The sequence below is a fragment of the Schistocerca piceifrons genome, chromosome 5 (assembly GCF_021461385.2).
Source record: "Schistocerca piceifrons isolate TAMUIC-IGC-003096 chromosome 5, iqSchPice1.1, whole genome shotgun sequence".
Taxonomy (NCBI): domain Eukaryota; kingdom Metazoa; phylum Arthropoda; class Insecta; order Orthoptera; family Acrididae; genus Schistocerca; species Schistocerca piceifrons.
The window spans coordinates 178,148,129-178,162,496 of NC_060142.1; the positions used below are offsets into that span (position 1 = coordinate 178,148,129).

The window sequence follows — 14,368 nt, forward strand, 5'->3', positions numbered from 1 at the left end:
TAATAATATAGCTTAAAAACATATCTTATAATCAATTAATGTAGCTGTTAGTCATGACACTCTGAACTCCAAAGCGAACTGTAAATCAATAAATTAAATGGGAATGGAAAGAACGTAGACGGGTGAAATTCATATAATATGTGAACGTGTATACAATAAGGAGATAGTTTAGGTCTCAAAATGCTATTTGTATCTCAAATACGAAAGCATTTGTCAAAATTGAATACATACAACAGATAATGGACAAACAGAAGAGAACGTGCTGTAAGCAGATGAAGCCCCCTGAAAGAACAGCTTTCGAGTGACCAGCTAAACTGAGCTGTAATCTATGTGTAACTTTCTTACCCATCACTGTGTTACAAGAGAAGAAAATAAAATGCATATTATAAAGAAAAATCGCATATTTGTAATGACTAAGTTGGAAACACTATCATGAGACTACTGTTGAGGCTTAGATACAACGAGTTATATTGAGTGATTTTATGGTGGAAGGACAGTTAGTAGGGCATCATACGAGTTACGGTGTCTTCACTGTGGCAAAACTGATTCCATAGCTGAATAAAGCTGACATTGGGTGAGCAACGTCCTTACACATCCATCGAAGACGTCTTTACAGGTGTCCACCACGTAGTTATCTACCTGCTCTAACAGAAGACATGCATAGCATCTGCGAAGATAACGATATACACTACTGGCCATTAAAATTGCTACACCACGAGGATGAAGTGCTAGAGACGCGAAAATTAACAGACAGGAAGAAGATGCTGTGATATGCAAATGATTTGCTTTTCAGAGCAGCCACACAAGATTGGCGCCGGTGGCGACACCTACAACGTCCTGACATGAGGAAAGTTTCCAACTGATTCCTCATACACAAACAGCAGTTGACCAGCATTGCCTGGTGAAACGTTGTTGTGATGCCTTGTGTAAGGAGGAGAGATTAATACCATCACGTTTCCCACTTTGAGAAAGGTCGGATTGTAGCCTATCGCGATTGCGGTTCATCGTATCGCGACATTGCTGCTCGCGTAGGTCGAGATCCAATGACTGTTAGCAGAATATGGAATCGGTGGGTTCAGGAGGGTAATACGGAACGCCGTGCTGGATCCAAACGTCCTCGTGTCACTAGCAGTCGAGATGACAGGCATCTTATCCGCATGGCTCTAACGGATCGTGCCGCCACGTCTCGATCCCTGAGTCAACAGATGGGGACGTTTGCAAGACAACAACCATCTGCACGAACAGTTCGAAGACGTTTGCAGCAGCATGGACTATCAGCTCGGAGACCATGGCTGCGGTTACCCTTGCCTCTGCATCACAGACAGGAGCGTCTGCGATGGTGTATTCAACGACGAACCTGGGAGCACGAATGGCAAAACGTCATTATTTCGGATTAATCCTGGTTCTGTTTACAGCAACATGATGGTCGAATCCATGTTTGGCGACATCGTGGTAAACCCACATTGGAAGCTGGTATTCGTCATCGCCATACTGGTGTATCACCCGGCCTGATGATATGGGGTGCCATTGGTTACACGTTTCGGTCACCTCTTGTTCGCACTGACGGCACTTTGAACAGTGGACGTTGCATTTCAGATGTGTTACGACCCGTGGCGCTACCCTTCATTCGATCTCTGCGAAACCCTACATTTCAGCAGGATAATGCACGACCGCATGTTGCAGGTACTGTACGGGCCTTTCTGGATACAGAAAATGTTCGACTGCTGCCGTGACCAGCACACTCTCCAGATCTCTCACCAATTGAAAACGTCTGGTCTCAGATGGCCGAGCAACTGGCTTGTCACAATACGCCAGTCACTACTGTTGATGAACTGTGGTGTCGTGTTGAAGCTGCATGGGGATCTGTACCTGTACCTACACACGCCATCCAAGCTGTGTTTGACTCAATGCCCAGGCGTATCAAGGCCGTTATTAGGGCTAGAGGTGGTTGTTCTGGGTACAGATTTCTCAGGATCTATGCATATAAATTGCGTGTAAATGTAATCACATGTCAGCTGTAGTAAAATATATTTGTCCAATGAATACCTGTTTATCATCTGCATTTATTCTTCGTGTAGCAATTTTAATGGACAGTAGTGTATGTTACGCGCTTTTCAAACTCTAATAATATAACGAAAACAGTTGTAAGGCGATGTATGTCCAGTTGTTTCCTCGGAATCCGATGTCGGAAAATTATATACCCCTTTTCATATATCTTGCAAGTTATTACAGTAATATAACATTGACGAATCACGTTTTACCACAATAATTCGCCTGCCACAGACTGCCAGAAAACGATGTGCGAAAATATAATGTATGCCAGTTACGAGATAATATCCTTTATTTGATGATAATAACGTATGACATACATGATCACGCTAAACTTGGCAAAAGACTGAAATTTAAGAAGCTCTGAGTGTGTTAGAAAATTGCTGAGACTGCAACTGGTTTTACATTAATGCAGATAGAATGAGAGAACTTGGTCAGACGCCAGCGGCAGCCGTGATCCAGGAACGGAGGTTGCCGACGGTAGTATAGACGCCGCCATCGGTATCACAGTACTCCCTGCCCAATGAGACAATGCCGACCTGAGTGCCACCACTGACGAGCGGACCACCAGAGTCGCCGTAGCAGGTGCTCCTGCCAGCCTCCCCGGCGCAGATCATGCGGTCTGTGGCGCCAAACCTGGCCACGCAGCTGGCGCGGTCAATGACGGTGATGTCCACCTTCATCAGCATGAACGGTGGCGACTGGTTCGTGGTGGCTGTGAGACCCCAGCCGGTGATGGTGACTGCGAGGCCGCCTGGTGGGTCGTAGCCGTCGGCAGGGAGACCCACAACCTGTGTGTTGCCACCGATGGGGAGAGGACTGGCCGCCTGCAGCGTACCAAGCAGTTCGTTAGTTCTGATAATGTGCGTAGAGGAAATAGGGTGACACAGTGAGTCTGTTAACAAAACAATTTCTTGACCCACACAAAACACTCTTCAAAAGATATAGGTAAATGCCAATGCTGAATCACGAAATTTGTCAAGAAACAAGGCTTTGCAGTACAACAAAAGAAAAAATACGAAAAATATAAATTTGTGGTTATATCAGTCGAGAGAAAAAAAGTGTTAGTCATTTCTTATCTGACTTTGTTCGCCATTCTGTTCAGACCCCATTTTATCAGTAAAGGGTAATGTACTAAGTTGAAATATACGTCAGATACTGAAGTCTATAGACCCTTGGCGGCGTAATAAATGTAACCTTATAAGTCAATACAACTAAAAGCTAGGGCCATTTACGTGACATAATTTGGTACTCACAAACTCACTCATCAAAACGTATACGGTAGTTCCCGTTGGCGTAGAATCATGAAATTTTGCCAGAAGCAATGTTTCAAAGTACAAGTGAGGCGAAAAACCCTAAAACTTTTAATTTGTATCTTTAAGACATGGATCAGTACTTCTGCATTCCTTGTCGTATGATTGACTTTAATCACTGCGATACAGGCAGCCTGAATACTGTGCTGCGGAACAGTGTAATAATGGTCGCCTGCTTCCTACAGGATTGTATATCACATATTGTAGTACCTTCCGCCGCGGAAGTCCAACAACCGCCAGAACAAATGGACGTGGTCAGCCCATAGAGGGCTCCGCCTCCGCGGCGGCTATTCCGCACAGCGGCTCTCGCGCAGCGAGGGCGCCACCGCTAAGCCACGTGCAGACAGCGGCCAATAGCCGCTCCCTCCGGTTTCGTATATAAGGCCCCGCTCTGCCCTAGTCCTTATCTTCTTTCCCTCCAACTTAACTCCCGTCGCTCTGCTATCTTTGTTGCCTTTGATCTCCAGAACGCCTATGACCGTGTCTGGCATCCCGGGCTCCTTTTCAAACTCCAGACCTATGCTCTCCCCATCAACTTCGTCCGTCTCGTTGCTTCCTTCCTCTCCCATCGTCCCTCTTATGTGACTATCCACAATTCCAGCTCCCGTACTTTCTACCCCTCTGCCGGCGTGCCCCAAGGTTCTGTCCTTTCCCCTCTCCTCTATCTCCTGTACACTACTGATATGCCCAAACCTCCCCCTCCTGTTGATCTTCTCCAGTTCGCTGATGACACCGCCTTCCTAGCCCTTTATCCTACCCTTCAACGGTCCCAACGTACCCTCCAACCCCACCTTGACCAATTCACCGCTTGGTACAACCAGTGGTTCCTCCGTGTTAATCCCTCCAAGACCCAGGCGATCATCATAGGCCGCGCCACCCACTCCTTCCGCCTCCATGATTTCTACCTCACCATTTATGGCCGTCCTATCCACCTCACTCCCACCCTCAAATACCTTGGCCTCATCCTCGACCGCCACCCCACCTGGACTCCCCATCTCCTTACCATCCAAAACAAAGCTCATAACCGCCTCCGCCTCCTGAAACTCCTGTCCGGCCGGACATGGGGTCTGCATCCTTCCACCATCCTCCACACCCACAAATCCATGATCAGCCCCATCCTTGGTTATGCCAGCATCGCTTGGATTTCTGCCCCTCCCCGGTTCTATAACGCCCTCCAAATCCTCGAACGCCATGCACTCCGCCTCGCCTTCCGCGTCCGCCTTCCGACCCCCATGCGCATCCTCTATGACCTCATCCCCTTCCCCCACCTTCTCCTTTTCCTTGAGCACATCCGCACACTATATATTGTCCGCCGCCTTGAACCCCCTCACCCCCTGGTGTCTCCCTTCCTCTCCACTCCCAACCAGTTGCCGCGCCTTTACCGTTGTGTCCCTCCCTCTCTCCATCTCCACACCCTCCATCTCCTTTCCCAACACAACTTCCACCGTCTACCACTCCCGGATGATGAGCGTCGCCCTGACATCTACCCTTCCTACCAACTCTAACCCCCTCTTCCTGCCTCCTCCTCAGGGCTCCCTCTCTTCCCCCTCCCTCCTTCTGAGCGGATTTCCCCTCCTACTCCCCCTCCATCTCTTGTGCCTTCTTTCAGGGTCTCTGCGCTCCCTCCTGCCCTGTCTTCCCTTTTCCTCTCCCGCCCCATGTGTCTCCTACCTCTTCGTGAACCCACGGTTGCCCCTCCTCTCTTCATCCCGCCGCTTCCCCAGCTGCCCCATGCTCTCCCCTCCTTTTCCATCCTCTCTGACCTTTCCCTCGGCAGGTCCCACCTGGTAGGTTTATTCTTCGTCGTGTGTGCTCCAAGTGGGTTTTAAGTGTGTTGTTTCGGAGTGTTTTTAATACTGTGGCCAACTTTTAACCTGTGCATGCGCATCCAGTGTCTTCTCTGTGTTTTAAGAACCGCCAACTGCGTTTTTTTAACTTTCTGGTGACTTTTTTAACTGTCCCCAATGAACGTCTACATGTCAGTGTATTTTTACCTCCATTTCCTCCCCTTACTCTGTTTTATGTTCCCCTTTCTTACCTCCTTATGTATGTCTTATTTTATTCTTGTTTTAGTTGTCATGTCACTCGGCTGAAGAGCGGCGGATTGTGCTGCTGACAGCCCTCCCCTGCCCATATGGGGCAGGGGAATGAAATCACAATAAAGAAAAAAAAAAGAACCTAGTCCCGTCAGTCTGGTACTAACTCTGGATTTCGTTTCTATCTCGGCGGTATTGCGTTCTGGTCGTTGCTCGTTGTTGACAATTGGCTGGCTCTGGTTCCGAGTGGATTTACGTTTGGTGTTTGGTGTTGTGGCTTCCACAAGTCTCCGTTGTTTATCTCTTCCTTGTTGTGTCGCTCATAGTCGGTCGTGGTCGGTTGTTGTCAGTTGTCGTAGGACTCTCGTCCGACTCGTCCTGTGTTTACACGGTGGTGCGTGCTCCACCGCCGGCGACTTCCCCGCCTGGCGGCTTCGATCCGCAGCCCAAGGCGTTCCCGCTGTTGGTTGTGGTTACTACACATATTACTGAAGTTAAAAAATTATTGAAAATCTTGGAAACCCTGGTAGTGACATCTTTCCTGTATCAATGGTGATACCGAGCAAAAACTGTAGAGATTCTCTATTCCCAGAATGGAAGAACTCTCTGTATACATAATGAAGATCGCATCGAACCCTCAGTGCTCGAGTCCAATTCTCAGCTGGTCAGTCTTTTTTAAAATATAATAGAATATTCGAAATGCTCTTCTTTACAAAAATTTCTGTGTGATATATGAGGTCTTAATATTTAACTTAACTGACTCTTCTTTATTCAATACAGCGTAGGGATGTGCGTCAGTGATAAGGAGCATTCTCATCATCAGCGTGCACCATATCAGTAATAAGCATGCTGTCATAATACGCAACCGTAACTTTGAAACACCTTCTGTATGATGTATTAGCCGGCCGCAGTGGACGAGTGGTTAAAGGCGCTGCAGTCTGGAACCGCACGACCGCTACGGTCGCAGGTTCGAATCCTGCCTCGGGCATGGATGTGTGTGATGTCCTTAGGTTAGTTAGGTTTAAGTAGTTCTAAGTTCTAGGGGACTGATGACCTCAGCAGTTGAGTCCCATTGTGCTCAGAACCATTTTATTATGTATTAGTTTCACGAAAACTGCTTGGTCAAAACAGTGATGGCCAAGGTTCCAAACAGATCTCTGATTGTGAACGAAAATACGATCTTTCGCGGAAGACAGTTGTATGTAGTATTTATCAAAGTAGATAAAGATATCTTGTATAACCCTAACAAATAAACACGGGACGGTTCAATAACAGTAAAATATGCACATGGCATGCATATTAGCCCTTCTTATCTTACTTACTTGTTAAACTGCACTTTGCAGTGAGAACAGTTCGATATTTCCACCATAGTTTAAGTGACAACCGATACAAATGAATTTGTAACTGATTATATATTTCTACACGAATAAACTACCCATCGCAGTAGGTTTCCTATTTATGATTTCTGTCAGTGGAGGAACTTTGTCGTGGATGATATCTCAACAGTCTATGCTGTTAGCAGCTAATATCTTAGACTACGGATGATGCGCGGACATAGAAATATATACAAGAAGAAGCAAGAATCTAGAATCGTCATTTTCGTATAATAAAAGCTGAGAAATGACAATGGATTATTTACAAAACTAACCATAAAGAACTGAAGTTAGATTAATACTCCTGAAAGTGAAGGAACAGAAATTAAATACTAAAAATGCTTTTTCCACTTACACCGTCGATAACACTGCAAAAATGAAGGTGACACCTCATAATGTTAATCAACTTGTGACATTATTTGTGTGCCATCTATTTTCAAAGTTCACACTCATAACTGAAACTTTACAAAATTTGTTTTCAAAATCACATTAGCCAAGTACAATCCACACACATGAGCCATGCCTTCCACCTAACGCCCCCTCCACCAGTTTTACAGTTATTGCATAGTCATGGCAACTGGAGAGCTGAATCAGTAATTCCATGGCTTCATTTCGTCCTGTGTTGCATGGGTTGGCGTTTAGTCCAATTTCTTTATTTCGTGAAGTAGAGAGATCCAAGACCTCGATTTTTCGTAAATTTTCCCCCACTACTATCACAGAAAAGTAATATTTTCTCTTTCCAATTGAGGTAGCTGTGCCTACTGACGAATACATCTACAGTACAGTGTGATCATTTTTCTTAGCAATTTCTACATTCGCTGTGCAGTTTTATAAATTGAGTGTAGTATCAGCAAGTCCTGACTGGGCTGCTTAGACCAGTTTTGAGTGGTTTTTGGAATTTAGGCATTTTACGAAACTTCGTTCGGTCCCCTCCCCGATGCAGGGTTGTGGGGTGGCCAATGGCCAAGTGTTACCTCTGCAGGGTTGGGTCCAGCGGAGTATATCGGTCAGTGATTTTTCCTGGCCTATGTCTCTCGCCTTGATTAAGCGACTGCCTGTTAACCTAATTATGGGGTGCGATTTCATCAATAAAACTGGGTTGATCTTGGATTATTCCGGACACACCTTTTCCTTTACGTTTACTCCTAGGGAGAGGTTTGGCCTTTGCGAGTGCTCTAAACCTAGTTTATGGCAAAATGCCGGAGCCTTGGCCGTTGAGGCCGCAGGTAATGAATTCGAGTTGGCCCATCTCTTGCCCCATCAGGCTTCTCATTTGCTCGATTTTTGGCACAGTTTTCCCCAACTCCTTAGTGATAACCTGGGTGTCACTAGCGTTCTCGAGTTTCATATCCGTCTGTCCGATGATATTCCTGTTAGGCAATCTCCATACCACCTCTCACCCCTCAAAGGTGAAGAGACTCAAGGCTAAGATATCTCAGATGCTCCAACAAGGAGTGATTAGGCCCTCTACTTCTGCTTATGGTTCCCCAATATTTGTTGTACGTAAAGGTCAGGGGCGCGATTTCAGACCTATGGTTGACTACCGCCGTTTGAACGCCAAGGTTGTACTTGAATCAGTACCTCTGCCGGATATGTATAATTCCTTTACTTGGTTTGCTGGTGCTAACTGGTTTACGGTCCTTGATTTGAATCAGGCCTTTTAACATATTCCTTTGGGTGACGAATGTAACCATGTTACTGCGTTTTGTACTGATAGGAACTTGTTTGAGTTTAACAGAGTTCCCTTTGGGCTACCAACCGGAGCAGCGGTGCTTACTCATTTGTTGGATAATATCCTTAGCGACTTAAAGTTAGTATGTGACTAAAATTATTTGGACGACTGGGTTATATACAGTCGTCTGTTCGAGGATCATTCGAAAATATCCCACAAGTCATGTTGAGGTTACAGCGAGCCGATCTAACTGTTAAGCCTAGCAAAATCACGCTGGTTAAGCAGGAGGTATCTTTGTTAGGCCATATAGTGTCGGGTCAAAGTATTCGCGTTGACCAAGAGCGGTCTAAGGCCATGTGATCATTGCGTTCCCCTACTGATAAACGCGGAATTCAAAATTTATAGGCATGGCAAATTACTTTAGGCGTTTTGTTCCCAATTTAGCTCAGTTGGTGGCACCCTTAGATCAGTTACGCCGAGAGGGCGTGCGTTTTGAATGTGGACCGACCCAGGGGGATGCCTTTGAGCACATAATGAGCGCGATAGCCAACCCGCCGGTTCTTAGGGTACCCGACTTTAATAAAAGGTTTATTGTTGAAACAGACGGTTCTAATGCCAGTATTTCAGCTGTTCTCCTCCAGGAGTTTGAGGGGCACAAGCAGCCATTAGCCTGAGCGTCTCGTCGGTTAACTGACGCTGAGTGCTGGCCGGTGTGGCCGAGCGATTCTACGCGCTTCAGTCTGGAACTGCATGACCGCTACGGTCGCAGGTTCTAATCCTGCCTCAGGCATGGATGTATGTGATGTTCTTAGGTTAGTTAGGTTTAAGTAGTTCTAATTTCTAGGGGACAGATGACCTCAGATGGTAAGTCCCATACTGCTCAGAGCCATTTTTGACGCTGAGCTTAAGTACTCTGTCTACGATTGGGAGGCCTTGGTCGTTTTACGTGCCTTAGAGAAGTAGTGCTTCGACACTGAACATCGGGTTTGGAAACCGACAATCAAGCTTTGAGCTAGGTGTTGACTAGGCTGCGTAAATCTGGCCGTATTGCTAAGTGGGCAGTACGTATTTGGGCATTTCAGTTTAAAGTCAAATATGTGAAGTGCTCTGAAAATGTCCTTGCGGATGTCCTCAGCCAGATGTTCACCGAAGCTACATATAGTGAGAGAAGGCAGCAGGTAGAGGGCGACAACCTTAATTGTATGGTGTTTTGTGAAATTCCCCTTTTGTTCAAAGACGTTGCTCAGCATCAGGATCAGGGCACTGTTTGGGCCGGTATTAAGCAAGTTGACAAGACAGCTGTCGGACGTGTATGTCATTTAGAGGGGTATTCTTTGCAGGAAGGCGGGAAATGCTAAGCAGTCTAATATCTGTTTATGTGCAACCTTGTTGCGTCCGGTCTTTCGGTATTTTCATGACTCGTTGGTGGGTGGGCATTTAGGGACTTATAAGACTCTCCAAAAATTCGAGGAGCATTTAACTTGGCCCTCCATGAACCGGGATGTGAGAGAGTGATATCCTAATGCCGCTTGTGTAATGTAGCCCAGAAATGCTCTTCAACAACGTTGGTTGAGTTCGGAACAGGAGTCATGTCCAATGCAAAAGCGCTTCATTGATTATTTGGCGCCTTTACCTCGTACTAGAATGGGTCATCGATATGTACTAGTTGTGATTGATGCGTTCTTCAGATTTACTTGGCTCCTTCCCAGCCAGAACATTACTGTTGCCACCACTATTAATCATTTAACTAGTGTCTTCAGTGTTTTTGGACCACCCAAGCACCTAGTTAGAGAAAGCGCCCCTCCCTTTCTTTCAGCCCATTTCAAGGCCTTCTGTTTTCAGAAATGTGTCAAGCGCGTCACTACCACCCCATTTTATCCCCAGGGTTCCTTTGCAGAGAGGGTTAACCGATATCTTAAGTCCGCTTTGATTATTTATCATCAGAAAACCCCATATAAATGGGACTCCATTCTTCCCTGGCTTTGTTTTGCCTTTAACACCGCCAGTCATGAAGCCTTGCGAGCTACGCCTGCATCCTTGAACATTTCCTATCCAATTAATTACTCTCTTTCGAACTTGTGGGGAATTAAAGATCTTATTCCAGCCAATATTAATCCGTGTGTTATCAAGGAAAACTTGAACCGGGCCAGGTGTAATATACTTAGAGCCTATAATAAGCAAGCGGAGCATTATAATCGTAATCTGGAATTATTCAAGGACAGGCTGCGGGACCAAATTTATGTCCGCTATCTCCAGGGGAGGCAGGTATGCGGTGGGAATCTTAGTAAATTTACTCCTCATTTTTTGGGGCCTAGCACTATCATGTGTATATTGGACCCACTAAATCTGTTGGTCAAGGAAAACAGCTCAGTTAACAATATAGGGTTCACCTTAGTCAAATTAATTTCAAGTAGCTCAGGGTTTGGATTACACCTCCCTAGGTTAAGTTTGAAGTGGTGAGGCTGAGAAGTGCTGCCACCACCTTATACGTTGGTTTCAACGTTGTCTGTTACTCTGCGTTGGGTTCACTGCGGTTATTGTGGTTATGCCCTGATTCCTCTTCTTTCCACGTGTGACAGTAGCAGTGTGTATCGATATTCGCACCTGGCACTATCTTTTATCTGATGCTTATAGTTTCTGGCTAGCTGGTGTTCCTCCAGTCGGTCTGTTGGTGCGGAACAGCCAGGAAATCTCCACACAGTGCAGTGGGCCGGACCCGTTGGTAGTCTCTACGCAGTGTCGGAGTGTTTGGGAGCTGTTATGATTGCAACGGGTTCGTGGCTCACTAACCCAGGACATCAAAGTAGAGTGCCAGTCTGTTCACATTGTGCCATTGGTTTTCATGGTTGGCTGTTGGGGGTATTCCCGTGAGCAACAGCGAGTGCTCGAGTAGGAGGAACATTGGCCACCACTCCAGTGTAGTTTCACTATATTTTGGATATCCTTTTACGTTTTGGCTTTGGAGTTCCTGGTTGGTATACTGGTCGGGTGGAAGGCAAATCTTCTTGCTGGTGGGTCCGTTGACTGTCTCTTCGTTGCGATGCCGGCGGATTGGATATAGTTTGGTTGACCACCTGTCTCCCCTAAGCAAACATTTAAATTTCAAGTGCAGACTGACCAACAGAAACCTTTGCGCGCCACTGGCTGTCCTGCTTTTTTATTGGTGTTTGATTGTGTATTTTAATGGCTAATAGCCGATGGTTTGAATTTGTATGCTTTTAGTTGGGTTTCAAACAATGGGCCTTCAGCCACTTTAAAACTGAAAGTTCATTACTTGTCATATCTTGGATTGGTTGGGCCTTCAACCTAATTCAAAATATTGTTTGGGATAAAGTTTTAGGCCTTCTGACTTTTGAAAAATCATTACAGTTGTGTTTTTCAAACATGGGCTTTCAGGCATCTTAAAATTAAAATTCCTTACTTGTCAAGTCTTAGATTATTTCCGTCCTCAGCCTCATAAAAAAAAATGTTATTTAGGGATAAAGCCTTGGTGTTTCTATCTTGTAAATATTTATTGTAGTTGTGTTTTGAATCATGGGCATACAGCCGTTTTAAAAGTAAAATTCCTTATTCTTAAGCCATAAATTGTTGGGGCCTTCAGCCTCCTTTTTTAAAATTATTTAAGGATTAAGCTGTGGGCTGTCTGTCTTTGACACTTTATTGTAGTTGTGTTTTTAAATCATGGGTCTTCAGCCATTTTAAAATTAAAATTTGGAAATTTCATAGTATGTGGCTGAAATTGTATGGATGATGTGTAAGAGTTCCGAGAGAAAGTTCACAGCATAGTCGAAATAACCTAGGAAACATGTGGGCGGGTATTTTCCTGCATCTGAATGAGGTCGCCTGTCAACTGTCCTAGGCGTTTGTACTGTATGAGGAGCATAACTTCCTGCAAGCTGTCCACCCGCGGCTTTGCGTTAATGGTGTTGCAGTGTTCCAGTGGGCTCTGGCATTCGAACAAAAAGATCACCACCTTTATACAAGTTCTTAATATTGTCCTGATCTCTCCCCAAGCGATTTCAATATTTCTGGAGTCATGAAGAAAAGCGTTCGAAGCCACTGATTTACTACATGTATAATTTTCATTTCACAACCCCTCATATTTTACCTTCCACAGTGATTGCAAAGGTATTCGTTGTGGATAATATCTTCATAAGAATCTAAATCTATGGGCAATGTATCGTAATGCGTAACGTTTACGCTATTGAAGGGAAAGAGTTCAACAGTTATGCAGAATACAGTCCACGAACTGTTGTGGTCTGCATAAGCCAACGTAATACTTTAGACTAGGTTTCCACAGAAACCCATACTCACCAGCGAAGTTCGTAAACAACACTTTTAAAATGCACCAAATCCATGATCTCGTTGTAAATAACACTAGGGCGTAATCTCAGTACGACAGTCGTGCCTTGTTGAAACGGTTTTCTATTCTGTGCCGGTGAGTAAAGGCGTCATCAGCTAGCGCTTCAATTATAGCATGTTTGCTTATCGCATTAGTGATATGCGTCAAGTGTCTTCTACTGCTAACCGTGTGAACTAATACATCGACATCAGCACAAGAGATGCTATCCCTGTAGGAGATACGATGCCCTCTGCTGATACCTCCTGGCACTCTTAGCTGTAGCATATCAGGTGCCATTTTGCTAAATGGGGGAAAATTGCCTGAGACGATGAGCCAATAGATTGTATGGACTAATGGCCGTCAATGCCACCTCTTGCAGATAACAGACCTTTGATACTGCACGTTGAAATGATTGAAGAGAATACACGAGGCAAGTGGGAATGTTCTCTCTGTAGAGAAATTTCTAATTTCATTTGGAGGCAATAGACACACGACTAAATGACAGCAACAACTTAAAGCCTTACCCGCGTGACCGCTACAGTTGCAGGTTCGAATCCTCGGGCATGGATGTGTGTGATGTCCTTAGGTTAGTTAGGTTTAAGCAGTTCTAAGTTCTAGGGGACTGATGACCTCAGCAGTTAAGTCCCATTGTGCTCAGAGCCATTTGAACCATTCTTTTAAGGCCTTACTGTCTTTTATGCTGCCATTCACTTGCGTCTCGTTGTATGACTGTCACTGTACAAGTCACAATGTGATAACAGCTTCATAATCGCAGTGTGAAACACCAGTATGGTACATCATTACACATAGCATGTCTTCTTAGCAAGTGTTTGAAGGCATAAATGTTAGTGTAACACATGGTACATTTTTACAAGGGACAGTTACTCCAATTTGCCGATAGATTTGCTCGAAGCAGCGCAAAAATATCAGTACAGTAGATTTATATAGGAATATAGTCACAACTGAATTTAAGTCATGTATAATACTATACTGAAAACGTATTTGCGGATCACTTTTGTAAGCTAATATCTTCATTATACAAAATTATGTACAAACTCAAAAAGGGTTTTGTCCTGTTAGCTTGTTTCTGTCTTGAAATAAGAAATTATTTATCACCAATTATTATATTATTATATGACGTAGAGCAGGCTAGTTCATTTATTATAGGCACAACATTCATAAATCAAAGATTTTTTGGTTGATTTTATGCATTAATTGTTGTTATACATTCCAGAAACATTTTACAGATCGGGCTTCTACCAATAAAGATAGGTTGATTTACTGATCGATTTTTATAGAGCAGTAATGTTTCTTCTACATATGATAGCACTCATTTCATTTGTTAGTCATTAATTTACTTTGGTAAAAATAAATTATGGAAGTTTACCTTATCGTACTGTTTTGATCAGACATTTCTGAAAATAAGTATTAAGTAATTTACTTTAATAACATGATAATGTAAGACCACATCTGCCACAGATCAAATTATATAGTTTCCGCCAAAAACCGTGTAATTTTAGCTATCCTCTAATAGTTTGTATTCAGTTATATAAAGTTATGAGTAAATAATTGTAACATATTAA

The 14,368-nt window shown here is 44.4% G+C and overlaps 1 protein-coding gene across 1 annotated transcript in view; it reads right to left on the minus strand.

Moving 5' to 3' along the window:
- Positions 1–2,483: 2,483 nt before the first annotated feature.
- Positions 2,484–14,368, minus strand: part of LOC124798865 (trypsin-like) — a 53,185-nt gene continuing 41,300 nt past the window's right edge. The window contains exon 2 of the mRNA XM_047262397.1: positions 2,484–2,876. Coding sequence (XP_047118353.1) covers positions 2,484–2,876 — 393 coding nt within the window. The remainder of the gene's footprint in view (positions 2,877–14,368) is intronic.